General features: G+C 29.9%; 2 protein-coding genes across 2 annotated transcripts; both read right to left on the bottom strand.

Moving 5' to 3' along the window:
* Positions 1–9,585: 9,585 nt before the first annotated feature.
* On the bottom strand, positions 9,586–10,962 carry LOC8270938 (2-oxoglutarate-dependent dioxygenase 19). Its single transcript, XM_025157540.2, has 4 exons — positions 10,753–10,962; positions 10,416–10,636; positions 10,009–10,339; positions 9,586–9,837 (listed from the first exon to the last, which is right to left on the bottom strand). Exons 1-4 carry the CDS (start codon positions 10,960–10,962, stop codon positions 9,586–9,588), a joined length of 1,014 nt encoding a protein of 337 aa, XP_025013308.2.
* Positions 10,963–21,327: 10,365 nt separating this feature from the next.
* Positions 21,328–24,436, bottom strand: LOC8270939 (2-oxoglutarate-dependent dioxygenase 19). Its single transcript, XM_002520223.3, has 4 exons — positions 24,031–24,436; positions 22,841–23,064; positions 21,984–22,314; positions 21,328–21,749 (listed from the first exon to the last, which is right to left on the bottom strand). The coding sequence occupies exons 1-4, from the start codon at positions 24,247–24,249 to the stop codon at positions 21,495–21,497; spliced, it is 1,029 nt and encodes a 342-aa protein (XP_002520269.2). The 5' UTR covers positions 24,250–24,436; the 3' UTR covers positions 21,328–21,494.
* Between the last annotated feature and the right edge of the window lie 1,448 nt (positions 24,437–25,884).

The following is a 25,884-nucleotide window of genomic DNA, read 5'->3' as shown; positions in this document are numbered from 1 at the left end:
AAAACCGGGATAATTATTTCCTTTCGAGACAAACTAAAACATAATGTCAATAATTCCAACAACTAAAACCCCTCAAATGAATAATATAAACAATTAAAGAACCAAATCATATGTTAAAATAGGCTTTTAAAATATTACATGCAATAAAAATCCCCCTGAAAAAACACAAAACTACAGCCTATAATTTGAACATATAGAATAGGAAAGAAAAAAGAAATAAAAAAAAGAATATAGTCTTGAGAGAGATTAAAAAGGAAACAACTATTTTTGTTATGTTGGGTTAGGAAAGGGATAGCCTGAATCTTCCGGTCTTCTTTTTGGGTTATTAGAGAAAGAAAACGTGTGGGTTTAGACCGAAGGGAATTTCTCTCGACTATGGCCAAAGTAGTAATAACAGTAAAAGCTTAATGAATCACATTTGGTGGGTTATTAGCTAATGCTTGGCGAAATATTCAATGGAGAATTCACGAGTAATGTTTCTAGTTATATATTAAATTAATTGATATATATTTATTAGTTTTAGTTTAGAAATAATAAATGAATGGTATGGATTGAATCTAAAAAAGCTAGTCATTATTATTATTATAAATAAATATAATCAATATAAATATTTTTTATTTTTCTAAATTTTATTTCTATAATTTTATTAGCATCATTTTCTTTTTACCGAAGTTGTTTTTGTAGTTTTTGGATGTATTATTAGTTCAATACTTTGTTTTTATATTAATGAATCAAATTTATCAAAAAGAAGCATACATATGACCCTTAAGAAATTTTTGATGAAATTTTTTTATATTTTTTAATTTCTTTTATTATAATATAATTACATGTCAAAATGTATCTGTTAATTTTTATAAATAACTAACTTGATAAATTCCATTCAAAAAACTTCGTATAACAAATCTCTTTTATTTTTATTTTTTTTTCTATTTATTATTACACTAAATTTTAATGAATCTAATTAAACTATTTAGCTATTCATCTCCTCTATAAATTGTAGTATATTACTTTATTTATTATGAAATAAGCATCGTTTAAAAGAATTTTTTTTAAACTTTAAAATAAGTGTTATTTAAAGCAACTAATGGAGTATTAATTACTTCTTTTCTATTTTTATTGTTATTCATTGTGAGAGAAAGTATTAATGGAGTAGGAAATTTATATTAATAAATTGATATTTTATTCGTATAAAATTATTTTTATTATAATTGAGACAATTTGATTACTGGATATTTCTTAATCCTTGTATATGAGCTTTAAGAGGACTTATTTAGGGACATAAATGTTGTCAAAATGAAACTTTTTAAGTTTCATATTAAAAATTAAATTTTATTTATTTATTTATTAATTTTTTTTTATAATTTGCTTTCTATTGATCGGAGTCACTAATGTTCGATTCCTATTGATTTTATTTTTTTGATTTTTTTACTCACTCTTAGTTATATGAGTTACAATTTTTAAAAGCTACTATAACTAGAAACTTTTCTTTAAAAGTTATGTAATAAGTAAAAGAATTGCTAATTTAAAAGATGATCAACATTTAATGAAATTCTAGTAAGAATAAAAGTAGAAAAATAGAAAAAAAAAGTGGCAAACACCAATGAGTAATACTTTATAAAAAGAAAGTGCATTTAACAGCGAATAATACATAATTCTTTTAGAATAATGATGTATATAAATTTATTAATGAAAATAGTTCTGAAAGTAGAAAAAAGAGTTAAGCTTTAAAATTAAAGGATGAAGATCACTTATTAATCAATCAAAATCCTTCCTAAATTTATTAATTAATCAAAAGGAATGATTCTATTGAAAAGGAAAAATAAATAATAAAAATTCAAATAATGAATCTTAAGAGTTACGAAAAGGAGTAAGCATGATAGTCCAAACATTTGTTGATTCATTCGTTACCCTTGTCTTTTTCTTTTTGAAATATGTGTCATAATAGCTTCACAATTTAATATTTTAATTTGAAAATAGATTTATTTATAATTTTAATTTAATAAATTATTGAAATATAGAAAGCTAAATAGTGGTTAAAAGATGTTACTATGGTGATTTTAGAGCTTTACGATCTTAAATGTATCTTTCAATTAACTAAAAATACAGACTAGCTGAAAAAATATAATTATATTAATAATATAGGCTACAATTTAAAATTTAAAAAATAAGTATAAAAGAGTATAAAAAAATGTAAAAAAAAATTACGTTCTTTATTTTTTATTAAATGGTTATTATCCTGTCATGTCATTTTCAAAATTTTATCAACATTTAAAAAGAAAAGTGTTTTTACAAATTAAAAATTGTATTTTACAAACTCATTTAATTTGAAAGTAAAAATGTCAATGAGACCTTAAAAAGAAGAATTTTGCAAATAATCAAACATAATTCATGAAAATGTTCATTGGTGGGTATCCGTATCCAATGTTACCCAATCCTTATAAATAAGAGTCATGTTCTTATTACCTATTTACAACTTATTTAGTTCTTATATATTTTCTTATATATTACTCGTTTATTATTCATACCATATAATAAGGGTGGATAAAAGAGTAAGGGTGGGCAACTCTAGTTTTTAATAAGGGCTAATTACAAAAATAAACATGATTTTATTTTTTTTGTGAATTTAACATGACTTTTTAATTTTGACAATTTTAGCATGAATTTTACAACTTTTTGTAATTCAAAGCACTAGTTGAAAAGTCTGACATAATTTTATTGACATGTCGCTGGAGTTCGCTGAGCTACTCCTCATAGACGCCAAATTAAGAATCTCATCTTTGCTTCATTGCAAAAAAATCACAAACTTTATTGTTTCTTTTTTTTGCAATTTTATCACGACTTTTAAATTTTAAAAAATTGATACACGAATATTTATTTCAATTAAAATTAGAGAATAACAAAATTAATTACAATAAGAAAAGGCATTAAAATTTAAATCTTTAGTAATTGAATATATAATTTAATTACAATAAGGAAGTTATGCATTTAATTAAAGTAAAAAATATAAAAAATAAATAAAATTGGTAAAATAGTGTTAATTCTTTTTCTTTTTAAATTACTAAAATTGTTTAAGAAAATTATAAATGTGATTTTAATATTAATATTAATTAATTATAAAATTATAAAGCATAAGTAGGTTCTAAAATAATTTTTTATGATTTGTAATCTATAATCTTATAATTAATCAATATTTATATGAAAATTTTTCATGACCAATACTTAATTGCTTAACATAATCTAAAATTTATTTTTTCATTTCATATGATATGAATAAATACTTTCTATAAATTTATCGTAATTTTCTTCAAAAAATATAGTTAATATGGATTACTATAGAGTCCCACACTTTATCTAGTTAAATACGTACCTTTCCTTATTGCAATTAAAATTTTATATTAATTACTAAATATTTTAATTTTTATTATTCTATTATTATAATTAAATTTATTATTTTTATTCTAATTAAATTATATCTTAAATATTAAATATTTAAATTTACATACCAATTTGCTAAATATTAAAAAATTGTGATTTTATTTGCAATTAAATAAAGATGAGATTCTTGACGTGGTAAATCCTCCACGACCCAAATAACTCGATTTTCTCCCATGGGCTAATTGTGTTAATGGATTAATTCGATCCAGAACTTGAGATAATGGGTGTAATCCGAAAAAAGATTAGCTCAGGCAACTTCGAGGCCACATTAACAAGATTATATTGGATTTTTAACTGGTAATTTGAATTGTAAAAAATTATAAAATTCATGCTAAAATTGCTAAAATTAAAAAGTCATGTTAAATTCGTAAAAACCGATAAAAGTTATAATTATTTTTACAATTAGGCCTTTAAATAATTAAATATACATCAACTATTCAATGTCCAGCTTAAAATACTCATATATATAAATCACTCTCTTATTTGTTGCGATGTATACATCTAGAGTAGGTAAAAATTATTCTGCAATTATTACTAAATAAAATTTAGACACTTAATTGTTCATCCTTCAGCCTTTCCATATCGCTGTAACAAAATTGATCGTTGTAATAAAATTAGAAAAGATGACATTCCAATAATACTAAAATAGTGCCTTAAAGAATATAACAAATGAAATATGATAACCATTTTAACACATACTTAAAATTTAGATACGTAAGAGCATGTAGATGAAATATGATAAGAATCTCTTTTAGTTTAACTAAGATTTCAAGTACGAACTTTGAATGTATAGTTACTTTAAAACTCTTGAGGCTGTACTTTATCATCCATAAGGAACCTAACTGATGATACCCGTAAGAATACTATCTAACACATTCTAAATTAACTTCATATATATATATATATATATATATATATATATATATACTAAAAAATTAGATATCATCGAAAGTATCTCTCTTATGAAATTATGTCAGTTATTATTCCTTTTATGATACTTATTTTCTTAAAGAATTGAATATATGTTTGGAAAATATTAGAGATTTTTATACTTTTCTTTATTTTTTTATTAAATCTATGATTTTTTTTATATTGTGTAAAATACAAGTTTTTTTTTTTAAATTTACAGTTTTAATTAAATTTTTAATTTTTATTACTTTTAATAAAACAATTGAAAAACAATCAATAACAACTGAAAGTAACCCAAAAACAATAAAAATAACTAAAAATAACTTAAGAATAATCGTATTATAAATTTAAAAAGTAAAATTAATAAAAAATGTAGATATAAGTATACTAAAAAAAACCTTGGGTATATAGCTGTATTAAAACTATCGATGGAGTGTTTTGCCATTTGTAAGTGTTGCCTTTTGAGGAAGTATTTTGTCACTCATAAAGATTCTATTTGAAAAAAATTAAGAAATTATATTTTTTAAAAAAGAAATATTTATTTAATAAAAGAAATGATATTTTTTATTGATTTTAGCATCTATTTCCAAAAAGTTTCTTCATATTTTCATAAATTAGGAGCTTTCTTAATATATTTCTAATACCCGAAATTTTTTTAATAATAATTAATAAATGAGTTTTGATTTAAATTAATTTTATTTTATTTTTATTTGGTTTAATTTGGAATGATGTAATGGAAATTTTAATGTTAGACAAATAAATGAGTTATTTTCCATATCCAATTAGTTTGAATTTTAAGGAATTAATTAAGCAAATTATTTGAGAAATAAATTATATTTTGGTTATTCAATTTTTCCCAAATGTATATATATATATATATATATATATATATATATATATATATATATATATATATATATATATATATATATATATATATATATATATATATATATATATATATATATATATAATTATATTGGAAAATTTTGGAACAATTTGTAAAGGATGTTTTTATGAAAGAATTTTAGGAACATTGGTATTTTAATTAGCTAGTGGTATTAAATTTTAAGTTGGAAAAAATTTAGCAAATTGGTTATTTAATTTAATTGTGTGTGTTAGGACTAAATTGAAAATTTATTTTGGAATAAGGATGAAAAGTATAATTTTATTTTTATGGAGGTTTAATGAAAATTTATATGTTTGGTATTTTTGTAAATAAATGTGTCGGCAAGGGTATATATAGGTCAGGTTCATTTCAAACTTCCTTAAATTCATTACAAAAAATTTCAAAACTTGTCAAAATGCTTGGATTATTGACTCAGGTGCAACAGATCACATGACTTGAGATTCAAAAAATCTCAAAAAAATTAATTCTATCTCGAATTCTCATCATGTGACTGTTGCAAATGGAGATAAAGTCAAAATTTATGGATATGGCACCACAAATTTACTTGACTCCAACATTGAAAATATTTTATTTTTGCCTGACTTTAAATCTAATCTTTTATTTGTTGGTAAGATTACTTGTGATTTAAACTGCAATGTTATTTTCTCACATTCTTCAGTCATATTTCAGGATCGAATTTCCAGGAAGACGATTGGTGAAGGAAAACTAGAAAATGGTCTGTACTACCTCCATAATCCTCCCAAAAAATGTCTTCTGTCAACCAACCCTAACCAAGGCATGTTAATGCATAAGCGGTTTGGGCATCCCTCCGATAATGTTTTAAACAAATTATTTTATTATAACTTGAATTCTACCAATTGTGATGTGTGTAAATTTTCTAAACACACTCGTTTACCATTTTCTTTATCTTCTAGTGTATTTGAAAAAACCTTTGATTTAATATACTCGGATGTTTGGGGACCTACCCCCGTTGAATCTTATAATTATTTTGGATATTTTGTCACATTTATTGACGATTATTCTCGCACTATCTAGGTTTACTTATTAAAAGGAAAAAATAAAGTTTTTTCTCGTTTCCAAGAATTCTTTAATTTCATTCAAAATCAATATAATGCCAATTTAAAAATTTTCCGCTCCGACAATGGCACGGAGTACATAAACCAAATTTTTTTTGCATTCTTTAAAAAAAAAGTATTGTGCATCAAACCACTTGTGTTAATACTCCTGAACAAAATGGTGTTTCTGAATGTAAAAATCGACATCTTCTCAATGTCATTCGCACTCTTCTTTTTCAAAATAATATACCTTCTATTTTTTAATCGGATGCCCTCTTAACTGCTACCTACCTTATTAATAGACTTCCCACAACCACTTTAAAGCATATGAGTCCTCTAGAAGTCCTCAAAGGCAGAAAAATTGAATTAGGGCACATTAGGGTCTTTGGCTGCATCTGTTACGTTCATATCAAACGCCATCACAAACTGGATAAAAGCTCTGTCAAAACTCTTTTTCTAGGATATTCCTCCACTCAAAAAGGGTATAAATGTTATGATCCCTCGACTCACAAAAGCTACATCTCTCGAGATGTCACATTTGTCGAGATTGTTCCCTACTACACTGATCAAAATTGTAATGATTTCTCTGATACTCATGGGCCATGCACGTTATTATTTTCACCTAACTTTGATTTTCATCTTAGCAGCCCTGCTCTGGATTCTCTTCAAGGGAGTCATCTCCAGTCTCAAGGTTAATTCCTTCAAGAGGAGACAATACAGCTCCTGAAGATCAACCTCAACCTCAAGAAGAAGCAATCACATTGAGAAGATCCACCCGTCAAACTAGACCCCCCTTAAAATTAAGAGATTATGTGTCTCATTCGGTAACATATCCTATCCAGAGCTTTATTTCCTATAATGTCATATCAAGCCTACTGCAACTACTTAAGCCAGATCTCAACCCATTTTGAACCCACAAACTTTTACGAAGCCAATACCAATCCCAAATGGTGTAGAGCTATGAAAGAAGAACTTCAAGCTCTAGGAAAAAATGATACATGGAATATTGTATCTCTTCCTCCAAATAAGAAACCTGTTGGATGCAAGTGGATATACAAAATCAAGTATAACAGTGATGAGACTATTGAGAGATACAAGGCCAGACTAGTCGCCAGAGGCTTCACTCAAACTTATGGAGTTGACTACCAAGAGACTTTTACTCCGGTTGCCAAGATGAACACTGTCAGAATCCTCCTTTCAATAGCAACCAATCAGGGATGGAGCCTATTCCAAATGGATGTCAAGAACACCTTTTTACAAGGAAACTTAGAAAAAGAAGTCTACATGACTCTACCTCCTGGGCATGAATCAATCTCAGACGCTTCCCTGGTTGTAAGCTAAAAAAGGCTATCTATCGCCTTAAACAATCCTCGAAAGCATAGTATGCCAAACTCGGCCACTTTCTATTAAATATTGATTTTAATAAATGTGAATATGATTCTTCTATGTTTGTTAAATACACTCACACACACACCAATATTATTATAGTGTATGTTGATGATATCATAATAACAGGAAACAATGATCAAGGAATAGAGGATGTCAAACAAAGTCCGAAAAGAGAATTTGATATCAAAGACCTGGGTCAGCTCTCTTATTTTCTAGGCATAGAAATGGCAAAGTCTAAAAAGGGTTTATTCCTATCTCAAAGGAAATATACCCTTGACCTGTTAAAAGAAACTAGAAAAATAGCCTACTGGGCCTGATGAGGGACAGGGCCTGACCCAGAGACATTATAACCGGGTCGAGTTAAGTCCATGGAGTTGCGGGTCAAATAGTTCTCGGGTCGGGTCAAGTCCGGATATTTGGAGCCGGGTTGCTCTCGCAGGTCGGGTCGAGGGAACCCTAGGTAGTTGGGTCGGGGAGTCATATAATTTTTTGCATATGACGCCCAGCCCCCATACTCTCCTTTCTCCCTAGGGTTTTCTTCAAACTTTCTTCTTCCTATCTTCGTTCCTTCTGCGACGCTCCCATTCTCCCATCCTTGGGTTGGCCGAAGATACGTGTGAAGGTGCCATCACTGGACGCGATGGTGATCCTGCTTCTTGCAGTGGTCGTATCGCTGGCCCGTTCTCGCCCCTCCCCTTGTCTGGCTTCCTTCGATGGCATTAGGGCGACGCGAAATGAACGCTTGATTTTCTATGAGTTCGAGTGAGGCCGAGGGATTCATTAGAGTCCTTCGAGTCTCCTCGCGTTGCACAATTGCTATAACAGTGTCTATTTTTGGCAAATCAGAGGACAAGAGGATTTAAAACCTCAAGCTCTCGTAGCTTGAGTCCAATCCTCCCAGGTAAGTATACATGAGATCATTCTCGGCTCTTCTTTGATTTTCCTCTGCATCTGTCGATGGAGGTAAGTAGTTCTGAAGCTCTTCCCATCGTATTAAGATTTCTGTGGCATACTGTGAACTTGATTTTATTCCCTGAGTGATTTTTGCTAATTCCTGTTTAAGATTAAAGATATGAGCAAAATTCTATTGATGGCCATATAGGCCTTTTACTTTATCCCAAATTGTTATTGATGATTCCAGCAACATACAGAGCCTTGAAATTTAGGGCTCCATAGTGCTAATGAGCAACGACATGACCATATGGTCTGTCGTTTGCCACTCTTCCAGTTTCTCGAGCTCATGCTCTGTTGGGGCTTCTGGTCTCTCAGGCTTGGGCTTTGGCTTTGTGTCTGTGATGAAGCCAAGCTTCCTTCTACCACTGAGGCCAATGTATACCGATTTGGACCATTCGAAATAATTTTGATTTCCTTTGAGAATGATGTTGGTTAATTTGTGATTGGTTTGAGACATGATAGTGGGTTTGAAAATGGTAAATGATGATTACAGGCTTGTCACCTGCTCTGATACTATAAAGATTTTATGAATCTGTGTATATATTATATGATGAAATTCTGAATTCTTTACAATGTGTTGATTGCTATATATACATGCTGAAATCCTACTCTAATGGTTGCTTCAACAGATATTTCTTTATGGGGTTAAGGTTGAAGTGACCTTTCCTGCTTCTTTTTTCCCTTGCTGGTCAGTGATGAGAAGTTTGCACAAGCAACCTAGCTTGTGCAGCCTCTAAGACCACAGTTTCTGACTTTCCTTTTCTTTCTTCAACACAAACTAAAGAAAGACATAGGGCCAAGGTTATACGATTGGGTAACCCTTACCCGTCCACGTTCACTAACAAGGCAACAAAAACTTCTTTTATATATTAAACACCCGTTCGTGAAGCATTATTTATTTATTTGATTGATTACTTCTTTAACATGCATGATTTAGATGGCTCCATTTTGAGTCTTCGCCATGTTGGAGTGTACATCAATTTGGTGATAATCATTGGCTTCCAAAGATTCAATATAGGCCATCCCACGATAGGCCGGTGGGCGAGACTGGTCTACGAACTCTGGTGCTGGGGTCATAAATGTGTCCAGTGATGGTCCATGAATTGTGGCCATGGAAATTCTTTTGATCTCATTGTCCTGAACCAGTTTATGAATAGGACTCTTGTAATCGCCATGGGTTAAAATCTGCAATAACACAAAAATCATCAAGGCGTACGTACACTTAAAACTTTATAATTGTAATTACACATAAATGTTAATGACATTGCTTTTGAGCCTTCATAACTTAGCTAGCCCTCAATGGCTGACTGCAACTTTTCATGTAATGGTTTGGCACGATGGATTCGAGTACTATACCTCAAAATGATCCCCAAGGAGAATAAACATTGCATTAGAAGGAATTTTAGCCTTGACCCAATTGCCACTAGAGGTCAAAACGTCAAGGCTAATGCCAGCAGTTTCAATGAGTGAAACAAAAAAGCCAGTATCAGAATGAGCAGGGACTCCATAGGAACCTTTCAGCTCGAACCAGGGAGGATAAACCCCCAAAACAGCTACATCAAATCCTAACTCCAGCTTAAGTGCCTTCTCAAAGTAGTTCTCCTCCAATCCCACGATTTTTGAAAAAGCTCTTGCTAATCCAAATTTTACCTCCCGGAATCCTTTGACATAGCTCTCAAATGCATTACTGCAAAATGAAATATATACATATCAATGGAAGCATGACTAAGAGGTAATTAATCTTCAATAAAAAGAATAATCACCTGAAATCAGCTGGTTTTGGTGGACAATGGAAGTTAGGATGGGTAACCACCCTAAGGCATTCCCTGTTTTCTCTATTGGTGGTAAAAAGACACCTCCTAATCCTATCATCGGGAGTTTTTGTCTGATACTCCTTCCTCTCTTCTTCAGTCAGATCATAAAAACCATAAATTCCTTTTAGTGTATCTTCAATCCATCTTTCTGGGATGCCATGATTAACTAGCTGCAAACGTAATTGTACATTTCAACAGATTTTTAATTGCATATCTTGAAGTTCAATTTTCTTTGTAATTAATGAAGAGAAAACATTAGTGTATCTAAATTTAATTTGACACGTACGTTGAAGCAGCCAAACTCCTTGCACGCACCGCTGAGTTTTTCAAGGGCTTTGGAACGTGCATCAGGATCATTAGAGCAAAGCTTAGAGTAATCAATGGTGGGAATTTCATCATTGGTTCCTGAATTCAAGGAGTTCAAACGGTTGATAGTAGAGGTGATTTTGTTTAGTTCAAGTGGCGTCTGAGAAACTAATAGAGTTGTTTCTGCCATTCTTTTATTTTTGAGAGAGAGAGATAGAGAGATGGCTAAATATAAGAGATTCTTTACTTGCATGGATGTATTGGATTTCTCACATCAATATTTTATACACAAATGGCAGGCTCTTAATTACCGAAAATTCTTATCTAGATATGATATATACACTATAATAGATAGGAGAGGAACACGTATATATTACATTTCAGAATTAGATGGTTTACACATATTCTAATATTATTTAAAACTAATGAATATGTAACAATCATCTATGGATTTATAATATAGGTAAAGACATATATCAAAACTATACAAAGAATTTTCCTTAATTACTATAGAAAAATAAGTAGGATAAATAATTAGGAAAATGATGATTGTATAAATAGTATTATATTCATAAATTGTTGAATGTAAGCAAGAAGTGGTATGGAGAATTAAAGAGTTCAAAGAAGATTGGTTTTATGAACTCAACTCATGAATGAAATACACTGAGTTAGATATTACAAGAGATCTCAGTTGTCTGAAGCAAACTGCATGTGTATCTAGTTATGTATTCATACACTTGGTAGATATTCGAAACTAGTAAGCCAACTAATCAATTAGATTTCTCATAAACTATAAATCAACTGTACCACTATTTTAAGCATATCATATATTAGATTTACCACTATTTTTAAGAATATCATTTATTAGATTTCAAAGGAGTTTTTATAGCAAACTCCAGATACATCTTCTTGTGTAGGAAAGCATTCAGTAGATATCTAAAGCAGTAAGCCAGCTGATCAATTAGATTTCTCTTTATCTATGAATCAACCACACTTTCCAAGAACATTAGATGTTAGATTTCACTAAAGTTCTTAGATGTCTGAAGTGTATTACAAATACATCTAGTAGTGCAAGACAATACTCCGTAGATATCTAAAGCAGTAAGTTAGTTGATTAATTAGATGTCTTTTTATTTGTGAATCTATATCATATTAAATACATAACTGCTGAAGGAGATTCAACTAAGATTTTTAAAGAGGAGTTGTATGGAATCAAAATTTAAAGCTTTTTTTGACACTTCAATTATATTTAAATCAACTTCTAAATCCAACAGTAAAATAAATTACTATAAAAGATGAAAATCATATATTTAGATGAGAATGAAGTGCAACTAGTTTGATACGGAGGTCTACATCTGGTCCTTAAAGATCACACCTTAAGCTTTTCTCCACTATATGTGTCACAACCAAAATTTTTTTTTTTATTAATAATTAATATTCATTAGCATGTCATTAAACATGTCATTTGCATCATGATTATATATGATCTATTTTATTATATTATGTGGTAGATAAATAAATTATTTAGTTACATATTGATTTAATTGAAAAGTAATGATTTTGGACTAAATTGGAAAGTTAGAAAGAAAGAGGATTAAATTGTAATTTGCCTATTTCTACACCAATATACCACCTCTTTCATTTGTTCTTATCTACGTATGCTTTCCAATTTCCTTTTCTTCTTTGTCTCTCTCATTTTTCTCCTTTCCTTCTTCAACTTTGATTTTCCAAATCAAACTCTACAAAACTTTTAGTAAGTGAAAATCAAATTCTTCTTTTAAGCTTGAAAGATTTGGGCTTTCTTAATCAAGGAAAACAAATGTGAGTAATTTTAATTGCTTGATTTTGCTGTAAATTAGGGTTAATGATATGAAATTATTGATGATTATGTGTTTTGGAATTGTTTAATCAAGAGTAAACATGCTTTTACTTGTGATCTTGAAGCTGAAATTTCTGGGCAGATTTTTCACCTATGATTTCGTGACCTTAGAGGCTTTATCTCGAAAATTTTCAAACATGAAAGTTGTAGGTATATATCTCAAGAATATCTTTGTAAAATGGTTTTACAGATTGTTGAGTGAGTAGGAACTTATGAGGTTCGATTTTGCTGCTGCTCTGTTTTTGGTTCAGCAGGTGACCTGGTTTTTGTGCTGACATTTTGAGGCATTTAGAGGCTGAACCAAGCAGAGAGTTAAACATGAAAGTTGTTCATTTATATATCTAGTATATGTCTGAAAAATTTCATAATTTTTGGTTAAGTATAACGTGAGATATGTTGAACTTAATATGGCCTGCCCGAAACTGTTTTAAGCAAAAATCGGGCTTAGGATTCAGAAATTTGTTGCTAATTGTGTGTTTCACAACTTGAGCTAGAGAAGTCCAAATTGAGTAAAATTAGTGTCTATAGAAACTTTAGAATGTTAAATTTATATCTGAAGAGTTTCATCAGAAAATTCATTCGTTTGATTGGTCATTTAATAGGAAAGTTTTTGCTGTTATGTTTAGATGGAAATTTGAGCAGCTGTATAGAAAATGCCATAACTATATCTATACCAATGATTTTGAAGTGATTCTTTCTGCTATGGTTTCTATAAAAATGGAAGTGTAATTCTAAAAAATATGAGATTTTTATTAATTGTACATAAGTTTTGGTATAATTTCTAATTCAGTACCTACAAGCTGCCTTCATCAACAAATATGTTGATTTGTTGTCATTCATCTCATGCATCATATTAATATCTAGAATATATGTTATTTTATTAAAATATGATATTTTATTGATAGTAAATATATATATATATATATATATATATATATATATATATATATATATATATATATTTATGCCTTGTGATTGAATTGTATTTGTATTGAATATGTGAATAGGTTCATCCAAAGGCAAGGAAGTGGTAAGAGAAAAAGAATAGGATTACTTTGTTATCCTACAGCTTTTGGTAAGTATTTAATAGATTAAACTTTGTGTATACTGAGTAGGGACTGTTTGATTACTTGATAATTTCTTGGTTGACTGAGTTGATATTAGTTATGTTTTGGCTTGTTATAAAGTGAATTGATTGTGATGTGTTGTGAAGTGAATTGATTGTGATGTGTTGTGAAGTGAAATGATTGTGATTAAGGATTGATGACTTTTGTATGGATATTGTGTGATCGGAAAAGCCGAGCCGGATAGCTACCCGAGTATGTGAGATGGCAAGACCGAGCCGGATAGTCTTGTCAAGTGGTTACCGAAATTTAAAAATGTGAGGAAATGTAAGGATGAGTCATCTGATCCTAATTTGATAGAAATAATGTGGAATTGAATTATTTGACTTGGTTGAGTTTGAGATTATTTGCATTACGTGAGATGAAATTATATGTTTATGAGAATAACTGAAATGGTTGATTTTGTGATTGTTAGTTAAGTGTTGGTATAATTTTCTGTATTGATAAAGATTTGATAATTCTAGCCTAATATACTATAGTTTAGTAAATTAAATGCTTATTGAGTCGCTAGCTCATTCCTTAGCAAATTTTTTTTTTCCAGGTTAGTGCAGTTGTAGATAGCCTTAGCTGTGCATTGCTCTCTTTGCATCAGTCAATATTATCAGGTGGGCCAGAGGAGTTATCTAAAGCATTGGGGCATTTTGGAAACTTGTGTGAATTAAACTACTGTATAAATATTCCTTATGTATATTAAGTATGTCATGTCACTTAAATTGTATGAATGTATATTGTAACTAAGTAGTAAATTATGTTTATGAAGTTAAATATATATATATATATATATATATTGCTATTCAATTGGATATTTGAGTTGGGGTGTTACAATATGACTCTATTTAAATGACTAGAATCAAGTCTTACAAAGTATCTAAAAATAGATACCTATTACAAATGAGTTATTGACCCTCATAATTTACTGGCTTCTGACTATGTATCACAAGCTTTAATAGGTGTAAGTGACCTCTCACACACTTCCGATTAGGCGGCTGTGTCACCTCTAATGACATACTTCAATAGATGTCTGATGATCTTTCACAGACTTTTAATCAGGCAGCTGTGACAATCCTGACAGACTGCAATAGGTCTCTGACGACCTCTCACAGACTTCTAACTAGGTGGCTGTGACACCTAACTCGACCATAAGCTTTTCATCTAGGTGCTTGAAACCTTTACAAGATTTTAATTTTAGAAAAGTAAAGATAAAATATAAATTCCTATATAGATCAACAATGAACACAAAAAGAATTTGAATTGAAAGAATTAAATATTATCTCAAGAAGATTTAAATAAAGATTGAATTTTTTTTAAAAAAAAAAACTCTCTTGAGAAGTATGAGTGGTGGGACAATCCTCTCTTTTAATTCAAGATCAATTTTTGAAAGACTCAAGAAAAATTTAGAAGAGTAAAAGATGAAGAATAAATACTTGATGAATATCCTCTCTGAATCTCTTGGAAGATCTAGAGTTGTAAGGTTTTCTTTTCATAAATTCTCATTTAGAACAAATCCTTTGAAGAATCAAAGGAGAAAAATATAATATCTGAAATTTGATGAATGAACTTTTTAACTTTCATGATAGATTTAGAGTTAGAGCACAACTCTCTTTTGTTGTAAATACAATGAGGAAGAAGTATTTATAATATAGAAAAATAAAATTGACAATTTGAAATTTTCCAATAGCTATATTGTCATATTTTTGCAAAATATGCCTGCCGACTTCTGAATAAGTGTCTGCAAGAATGTCATTGTCTGCAGAAGACTATCTTTAGATGACTGTGCATAGTTACTTTTTCTTCTTCAAAAAAACTAGCCATTTTACCCATGTGAAAATATGCATGTGAAAAAATGGTATGAGATGGCTTGAAACAATTAGATACCTAACATGTATCGAGTAAATATTTGATGAAAGACATATTTCTCAAAAGACAAAAAAATTTAAGAAATTAATTTTTGTGCATAGTATTCACTTTTGAGAAAAAATAAAATATGATATTCTACATTGAGCACTAAAATCAAAAACTAAACTTTTATGGTGTGTACTAAATCAAAACTTGAAATTTTGTAGTGTGCATTAGTGATTTATGGTTTAAAAATCAAGGAATATCGCAATGCATATTAAAATCAAGAATTGCATATGAAAATTAATGGATATTATCTTTAAAGATTTTGCATATGAAAAATTAATTTAATGCAAGAGCTCAAAACTGATCTATTTGACAAGATGACTAATCGACTCACTTTCTAGACTGTCCTAAGACATCTAATTCTTTAGTCTTGTAATCTATTTGGCTCCATAAAGATAGACTTCTAATATTTTTTTTATATTCTTCAGCGATCTCTCAAATACTTAGTTATCTGATCAGCTTATTGAGTTATCTGATTTTTTTTAGATACGATAGACTTATATTGCTTGTATATATTTTAGATACAATAGACTTCTATTGCTTGTATATATGTGTCACAACTATTTTCTGAGCTTTTCTCTTCTATTTAAATTATTTTATTCTGTAATAAATCTCCAATATATATATAGTTTCGTCGATAGCAAAATTTTGACCTATATTTTCAATTGGTTTTAATAATTTAAATTTTTTCTTTTTAGTACCAAAATTTTAATTTTCACTACAAGTGACGATACCTATTTGGAATCAGTTCAATTTTTTATGACGTGGAGGATGAAGCTCCATATCAGCATTCTACTCACCGTCCATGTCACACTTGATTTTGAGTAAATTGCCCCATTGGTATCAAAGCTTTGCCCGTATATCCAAATGGTACTAATTCTTCAATTTATTTCTTTTTATTACCACAATCATTATTTCTATTTCAATTGATAGCATCTATTGGAATGTTGGTGCTTTTATTGATTTGTTAATTAATGTTATACTTAGATGAACTTTAGGCTACCATGTCAATAAAAAATACCAGAATCCTAATGGGTACTTATGTCATAAAGAGTGTAAAGTAACACTAGTGTGATTCATATTAAGTGAGGGTTTAAAAAATAATATTTAAAGGTTGTATTAGCATTAGCCTTTCATTGGTGTTTTAGGTGATTGTTTATAGGAGAAGTACTAGTTATTTTTATGTTTGAAGTGATCCTAAAAATCAGAATTTCTGATTTTTCAAGACTAGTGCTTTGTGACTATGTGGAACAGTGGTTCACTTATTGAGTATGTTAGCAGGACCATAATTTAAATATTGCCTAGGCCACAAAAGATGTTGATATGGGTCTGGTGGGAATGGGTTGCAATAAGGACACCGGACGTTTGGATAAAGAATAATTTCTAGCAGACTTCTAGAATAACAGTACTCTAAAATATGAGAGCGTAAAAATAAATCGAAATGTACATAAAAAATAATGTGATGTTCCTTTTTTAATTTTAAAAAAATAATTATAGAAAAACTCTAATATTTTGTAATAAGTTGAGAGATTAACTTATCTAAAATGAAATAAAAAATTCCAGCAGATAATAGCATAATATTTTATAATAAGCTGAGAGATTAACTAATCTTAAATAAAATGAAAATGAAGAGATAATGGCAATTACTTCTTACTGTTTAACTTTACTCAAAAATGCATTTTGTCATTTAATTTTAATTTAATAAATTAACAAAATAACTAATAAAATGGAGAACTAGTATATTAGTACAAAGTAGTAAAATATTTTATATTATTTTTTAAATTGAGATTTGAAATAGTGTAATATATCAAAGAAAGAGTCAAATTGCAATTACTCCGTTTATGGCCAATAAAAATGTGTTTCAAGGTTATGCGGTGTGTGTTATGGAAATCGATCTAGATTTTACCGACAAATAAGTTATTAAATAAACAATAAGAACACCAGAACTTTAATAAGGTTCGATCAAAATTATGCTTACTTATTCGGGCACTAACAAAACAATATTTCTTTAATTCAACAGAATTACAAAGAAATATTACTAAGAAGAGAAAGAAGAAAAGTACAATTTATCCCGTAAAAATATAAGGCCAATTATTTTTGGTCTACTAGAAATGGAGAGAAGGCTCACTATTTATAGACTTGGGACTACTTCTTCCTTTTCTTTAGCTTTCAACGTGGAATAGGAAAGGAGCCAAAAAATAACAAATCCTCTTCCTTTTCTTTAGCTTTCAATGTGGGATAAAAAAAGAGCAAAAAAATAACAAATCTCCACCTTGGCGACTTCCAAAGCTCAATCAAATATTCTCTGTTTTTTCTCATCACAAATTTAGCAAATGCGCTTGAAGCGCCCATCTTCAAATTTTTAAAACATTTATCAAGTCCAAACAATGTTGGAACTTGACTCCAGTTACTAGTTTCGTAGTCATATCTGCAGGATTTTCAGTAGTTGGGATATTCTGAAGAAGTATCTCACCTTCTTCAAGAATTTCTCTCACGAAGTGATAACGAACATTGATATGCTTCGTCATTCTATGATAGACTTGGTTTTTAGCTAAACAAATAGCACCCTTCCTATCACAATGCACTTTGACGTGCTTCTGATCAATTCTCAAGTTTTTCACCAACCCTTGAAGCCAAATTGCCTCCTTTACAGCTTCTGTAACTGCTATATACTCTGCCTCTGTTGTAGACAAAGCAATCGTTGACTGCAAAGTAGACTTTCAACAAACTGGTGCTTTTGCAAGTATAAACACATAACTAGTAGTTGACTGACATTTATCCAAATCACCTGCATAGTCAGAATCACAATATCCAACTACACTCAGACCAACCTTCTCATCCTGCTCAAACATTTATCCAACATCCACAGTATTCTGAATATACCTTAGGATCCATTTCACAGCTTGCCAATGTCCTTTTTCAGAATCATGCAACCACAAAGCTTCCTTGGTTAAAAATTCTCTTAAAGAACTTGGGTTTGGTCCAAAGAAACCTATGGTACTTTATTGTGATAACACTGCAGCTATTGAAATAGCTAACAATCCGGTTCAACATGATCGAACTAAGCACATTGAACTTGACATGAATTATATCAAGGATAACCTAGATTCTAGTATAATAGAGGTTTCCTACATTAAGAGTGCAGATCAGTTAGCCGACATGATGACTCACGTTGTTACTAATGGCTCATTTTATGCATCATTATCCAAGTTAGGCATGTGTGATATCTATGCACCAACTTGAGATTGAGACTTAGCATATATAACTATATACTTATTTAAGAATTATAGCTGTAATATTCTTGTAATTATTTTCTGTATTTTTCATGTATAGTTGACTTACCTTAAATAGGTCTAGGTATCATGTATAAATACCTTGAGATATATGGAATAAAATAAGAGAATTTTTCAATCAATTGTTATTTCATACAATGCTCAAATTATTTCCTTTTCTCATATCACCACGAATTTGCAAACTGCTGATGTGTTTACTAAGACTCTTTCTCGAAGCCGACATCAATTTCTTGTTGCCAAATTGATGCTTTTTTATTTTCTCAGCATCAATTTAAGGGGAGATATCAAGGACAGAAATTAAGGCCACAATCCGGTCAGAATTTCTGGCTAAGATTTTTGTAGTGTGTGCATATTAGCCGTATATATTTCTTACTAAAAATAGGTTGTACTCTATTTTTATTTAATGAAAAGGATTATCAAGGAAAAGACATTCAGCCATTTTCTGAAAATTGTCATTTATATACTTGGGACATCTTTTCCTTTCTTTCTAGCTTTCAATGTGGAATATGAAAAGAGCCAAGAAATAACAAATTTTTTTCTTTTTTTTTAGCTTTGAATGTGGAATAGAAAATGAGAAAAGAAACAGTATGTGTAAAGTTTGAAAGATTATTTGGTTTATTTACATTTTTATGAATTTTTCTTAGTTTCGTGGAGTTTGAATCCAACAATACTTTAAGTAATATTAATTTTTATGAAAATCGATGAAATTTAAATTCCAATAATCATTGAAAATGATCGATATTACCGCTAGACTGATATCACCTATAATCATTTAGACTGTAATCACCTTTGAACGTCTGAAACAGTAACAAAAACATCACTGATGCTGATAGCATCGTTGGCCAATTCGTGCTGTCGCCTCTCATTCTAAACTAAATACATCACATGGTTGCAGTTTTGGGTCATGATATTAAGTATCCCGTGATTCATGTTGAAGGACAGGTCATGTCGATGACAGGCACTGCACTAGTGTGTTTTCCATGCGTTAATTCAATACACCAAAATTTTATTTGGAAAGTAAAAAAAAATTTAGAAAGAATCTCATCGCTAGTAAATAATTATTAATTTATATAATTACCGTTAGTAACATGTGAGTGGGAAGAACAGCAGCAGTTAATTTTTTAATAGTATTATTTAATTTAACTGTTATTTATTAACGATCATATTTATATAATATTAAAATAAAAAAATAAATCATTTAATCTAAATTGAAAATATATTAAATCATAAAATAGTATAATGATATTTTCCTAAAAAAAAAAAAACTAGAATCCAGTTAAAGATAATTGTATGGTCAAGTACTGGTTTATGAACATATAGTTCTTTCAATTTTTTTTTTCTTTTTTTTTTAATAGAAAAAGAAGTATCCTGAAAGTAACAAAAGGTGACATAATGTTACAAGAATTTAATTGTTTAAATACTTTAAACATGAGTTATTCTAGACCTTTAACAACTTAAGTGGAATTTCAAAACTTAGATGTTAAAATTAGAGGGATTGACATATTATAAAGAGGTTCTACGCCTTTTCGTTAAAGGATTTTGGTAGGATATTATTATAGCAATCTATTATTATAAATTTATTTTTTTAATTATAAATAATCAATTAATATTTTTTAAAATAATTTATTATTTTATATATTTTTTAATTAAATTAAATTATAAATAAATTTATTTATAATTTTTTTAATTATTTATACAAATCAAAATTATACAATTAAATGGTGAATAGATCCAAAATTTACAAGACATGGCTTTCAAAGGTGGAGAGAAATGGGACGTCCATCTTGCAATTTTAACTATCAACTTTTAGTGGTGTTGGCTTGGCCATGGTAGAGTTCTAATCTGCCTCCTCCCATGTCTTTGAGTGTTAGGAGACTTCAAAGGATTAAAATGTGTCACCTTGGGTGTTTCAAGCTCGCAATTAAATTCTAAAGAGTTGAGCACATGGACAACATCGAGCCGCGCTCGTTGTGCACTTGGAAATCTAAGGTTACTTTGTTATTTTCTTATGTGTGGATTGAGCTTATATGTATGAGTTATAAACTTTACTTTGGGTTTTAGATTAGACCTTATTAGCTTGTTGTATGTATTTTCATCAGCTTTAGCCTTAATTCTTTATATAATTTCTTTTAATGCCATTAAATTTCAATCTTATTCATCTTCAAACAGAATTTGCAGTAGAACTCCTTAGACTTAAACATCTATATATCTTTGCCTCCTGCATCTGATTTGGTAGCTAGAGCCAACGGCACAACTGGTAAAAGTTGACCATATTGGACTTTTGGCTTATTGGGTTTGCAAGACTGTAACTATGTTATATCCTACAATAAAGGCTAAAGCTGATGGAAAATTCGTCATGGTTTACAACTCTTTTTCTTTATTAATATAGGCTTAATATGAATCATGACAGAACCTGCATTCCATTACATAAATTTCTAATCCACTGGAATCTTATTCTTTTTCTAACCACATATTAGACAAGCCACCACATTATTTATCATGAAGCGTTTACATAGTAATTCAATTAGATAGTTCCAAGCCTAAGTTGCTCAAGGCATGATTGCACTTCAATCTCACTATGACCATTAGCTTCCAAGAAATCTTTGTAGGTCATCCCCCTGTAAGCTGGTGGATGAAACTCATCGACAATCTCCACTGCCGGAGCCACAAATGTATTGAGATCTGGTCCGTGGAGAGTGGCTAAGGAGATTCTTCTAAGCTCGTTCTTTTCTACAACTACGCGATGAATATGACTCTTGTACTTGCCGTTGGTAAGAATCTGCACCCAACATAACATTACAAGATTTTGCAGTGGTTGGTTGACTACTTCTTTTCAAATGTGGCATTGTATGAGCATACAATATTAATTGTTGATTTCGATATTGGATTAGTAGTCTAATAATTAAGTATCCATCAGCCTTTTAACTAGCTATAAGTAAATTTTTTTTAAAGATTAATAGTCTAATAATCGAATATCTATCACCATTTAACTAGCTATAAATATGAATGTTACCTCAAGATGATCGCCAAGTTGAATTAAAAAAGCATTGCGAGGTATGTAGATGTTGATCCACTTTCCATTATGGGATAAAACTTGGAGGCCACCATCGACATCTTGGATTAGTGAAACAAAGAAGCCAGGGTCGGTATGAGAAGGGACTCCAATGGAACCTTTTGACTGAAAATTAGGTGGATACACATTCATTGCAGCTACATCAAATCCTGTTTCCAGCTTAATGGCCTTTTCTATATAGTTTTCTTCAAACCCCAGGACCTTTGATATTGCCCTCGCTAACCCAATTTTTACATCGTTGAATCTCTTGAAGTACTCTTCTAAGGCCTCACTAAGAAAATAAAGCAATATAAACCCAAGTTAGGCATTGGCAAATTATCATTCTTGCTCATGCTAATTGAGGTAGCCTAAGTGTAAAGTTAATGAGCAATTATGTCTAAAATTATCAAGTATTAATTGTACATCAAATTACAAATTCATAAATATTAATAATGATAGCTAAGTATAGTTTTTCATTAGTTTTGAAAAAAATAATCTAAATCAAGATTATCGATAAATATGTAGAAAAACATACGTATATAAACATGTATTATCAACTAAATATTCTAACTATGGACGACTTTACTTTGGACGAGAAAAATTAAAGCATTGTGCCCCCTTTACATTTCAGGTAGCGTACAGTTTCTTGTCCCTTGATCAAAAGGATTTTTGCTAGGTTTGGTAGTTAGTGAACCTAAATCTAATGGAATATATTTTTAGTTTTTTTATATTATTTATTTGACTTCAGGGCCATAGTTTTAAATGTTTCAATTCATATATATGCCCTAGATTTTAATATATCCTGCATGTGGATGTACCTGAAGCCAACAGGTTTATTAGGGCAATGAAATTGAGGGTGTGCCACAATCTTCAGGTATTCCCTATTTTGATCAGCATGGTAATTCTGGTCCCATATAATCCTATCAGTTGGATCTTTTTTCTTGTACTGTCTCCTCTCTTCCTCCTCTGTCAGTTCGAAGAAATCAGCAATTCCCTTCAGTGCACCTTCAATTACGCCATCTGGTACTCCATGGTTTACCAGCTGCAAATACACCAAGCTTAAAGGTAGATATGTTGTAGATTTACATATATGATTTATCTGTGTATATCTATATATTTCGCCATATATAATCTCTATTTAAGTACAAATAACATCACAAAAAGTATTACTGAAACAATCCATAACTAAGCTAGTGGTGCTGGAGTTATTTACGAGGCTGCAAAATTCGGAATTTGAACCCCAAGATGGAAGATTAGAAATGGGTAGAGCTGTATTTGAATTGATGAGTCTTGAATGCAAAGCTATTTCAATTTGGTAGTATAAATGATTAAACATCTTAAAGTAATTATTAGATTTATACAAAATCCAAAGGATTATTAAAAATATCTATGATATTACAAGTTAAATATTAGGAAAAGAAAATAAATTTGGATTCATGATAAATTGGAGTAGAATTGCCAAATTGATGATTTAGAAATTGGTATAACATTTTAAATTAGGATACTATATATTGCATGCCATTTCAGTTTAGAGGCCAAATCTGAAAGAAATCTACGTAGGTTGTATTTTAAGAAATTGAAGAAAGAAATGGGAGGAGAACGAAAGGTACCAGATTTCAACTTCATCATTTAATATCTGTATTGCATAAAACTGGGCTAGGGTAGGAAGATAAGGTATCCTATATACTTTAAAACAAAAAAAAGAAAAGGAAAGAAAAGAAAGCTTCTTTAGAGATTTGAACTTGAATATATCTATTTCGAAATCAGTGAGTGATAGATGTTGGATATATATCTTAGTTACTCATGAGTTAATATTAATGATTTTTGATAGAAGTTAATATTAATAATTATGTATGTTTGGTTAATAGTTTGGTATATATACAAAGAAAACATGCTTTTTAAAGAGGCTAATCTTAAAAGATACATACATATATATATATATATACATACATATATATATATATATATATATATATACATACATAAATAAATTATCGAGTGCTCATACATAGAAAAATCCATATTCTTCGCATGCTTTGCTGAGCTGCTCGATGGCAATAGACCGTTGATGAGGATCACCGGAGAAGAGCATGCAGTAGTTAACCGTAGGGATTTCTTCATCAACAGCCGAAATGGAGTAGCCGATTGAATTTGCGGGATTGGAGAGGTGGACCATAGAGGTCATGCTGTTGAATCGGCAAGCCTCTTGAACGATTTCTTGAGCCATTTGTATATGTCTTTGTTAAGACAAAACAAAAAAAAAGAAGATAACAAAGAGAAAAGAGAGAAAATTAATTAAGGAATCAGCAACCTGCATGCATGAATAGAACGCAAAGGCTTAAATAGATTAATGCAGCCCTAGCACCACTATAATTTAAAACGAAAACTATAAACTATAATTTAACGGCGGTAGGTCAGTTAGATATGTGTTCATACATGTATATGTGAGCAACAGTTGAATTATATATATATATATATAGGTATATATGTATATATGTATATGAAGAATATCTTGTAATCTACATACAGATTATGCAAGGAAAGTTGTTATTGACCGTAGAGAGTCTTTCATTATATCTTCATATTTAGTTGACGATAATAATACAAGTAGGGATGACCTGTTTTGGAAATCCGCTAAGTTATTTTTCGTTGTTCTTTCCTATTTATATGTATAATAGATCAAGTTGCTAGTCATAGGATTTGACAATAAGATTCAAATATTTAATTTCATCTAACCAGATAACTTGTCAAATTTGAAAATGTTTATCTTTTTTGTTTTCTTTTGATAATCATGAAAATGTTTATCTTACGTGTACGTACGGACATTTCTTCAAGAAATTATCTATGATACAAAAAACTTTAGAGATTACAAATTTATAGGGATATTAATTAATCACGGTAAAATTAACAAAATATAAATGGAAATTAGTAAGCTAGCTATTCTCCAAGTATATATATATATACTTTGGTTCAATGTGAGAAGATCGGTCAAAGAACTCTTCCAATAATTTATGGAAGATAACTTTTCTACATGGCACAATTTTCCTACGTGACGCAAGGGGCCAAGGCAGGAGGTGAATTAGACAACCACTTGAGCCGATGTAGGATAAAAGAAAAGAAATACATGTAGAATAATGGTTAGTTTATAGTTATACCAATCCAAAGATTGTCTTTTTGGCAATCCAAACTAAATGAGATTGTTAAAATAATAATCAGAAAATCCCTCCAAAAAGAATAGTAATTTTTCATCAGCAAAATGCTGCTGATAGTTGTTGTTGACATGCGTCAAGTTGTCATTATTTATTTTTCTCTTTCTCTCTCAAAAAAAAAAAAGGTGTCATTATTTGTTAATAAAGTTCTCTTTAGCAAATTGTTTGAGGCCATTAGATTTAAAAATGGTAATGACATTTTAGATGATGTTGGAGCTATTACGTATAGACAGTATGTCCAATTTTATTGTTAGCTTAATTCTTTAATGTCTTGTGAACTTTTCCATTAATCCCAAGACCTTAGTGCTTTAGTGCTTTTCGTTTTTGTTACAAGGAAGGCAGAGCCAGAGAAACTAATTATTTGTTAATTAGTAATTCTGCTGCAGTAATGGAACAAATTGAGAATTCATGGACTAATGGCCAGTCTCATCTCTAATTAAAATGCCCGTTAATCCCTTTTTCAGAAAGTCTTATCTGGTCCAAGAATATAGTCTCATCTATACATTAGATCGGTAAAGGATTGATATCCACTTCAGCCTGTCAATCTTACGCTGCGCTCTCTACCACCATTCATGCTAGCAAACTTATCATTGCAGGAGCTGGTATCTCATTCACATGACTAATAGTATCTCCAACTAGCTCATTATATACTT

Source organism: Ricinus communis, chromosome 2 (assembly GCF_019578655.1).
Source record: "Ricinus communis isolate WT05 ecotype wild-type chromosome 2, ASM1957865v1, whole genome shotgun sequence".
NCBI lineage: Eukaryota > Viridiplantae > Streptophyta > Magnoliopsida > Malpighiales > Euphorbiaceae > Ricinus > Ricinus communis.
This window is presented reverse-complemented; position numbering and strand designations above follow the sequence as displayed.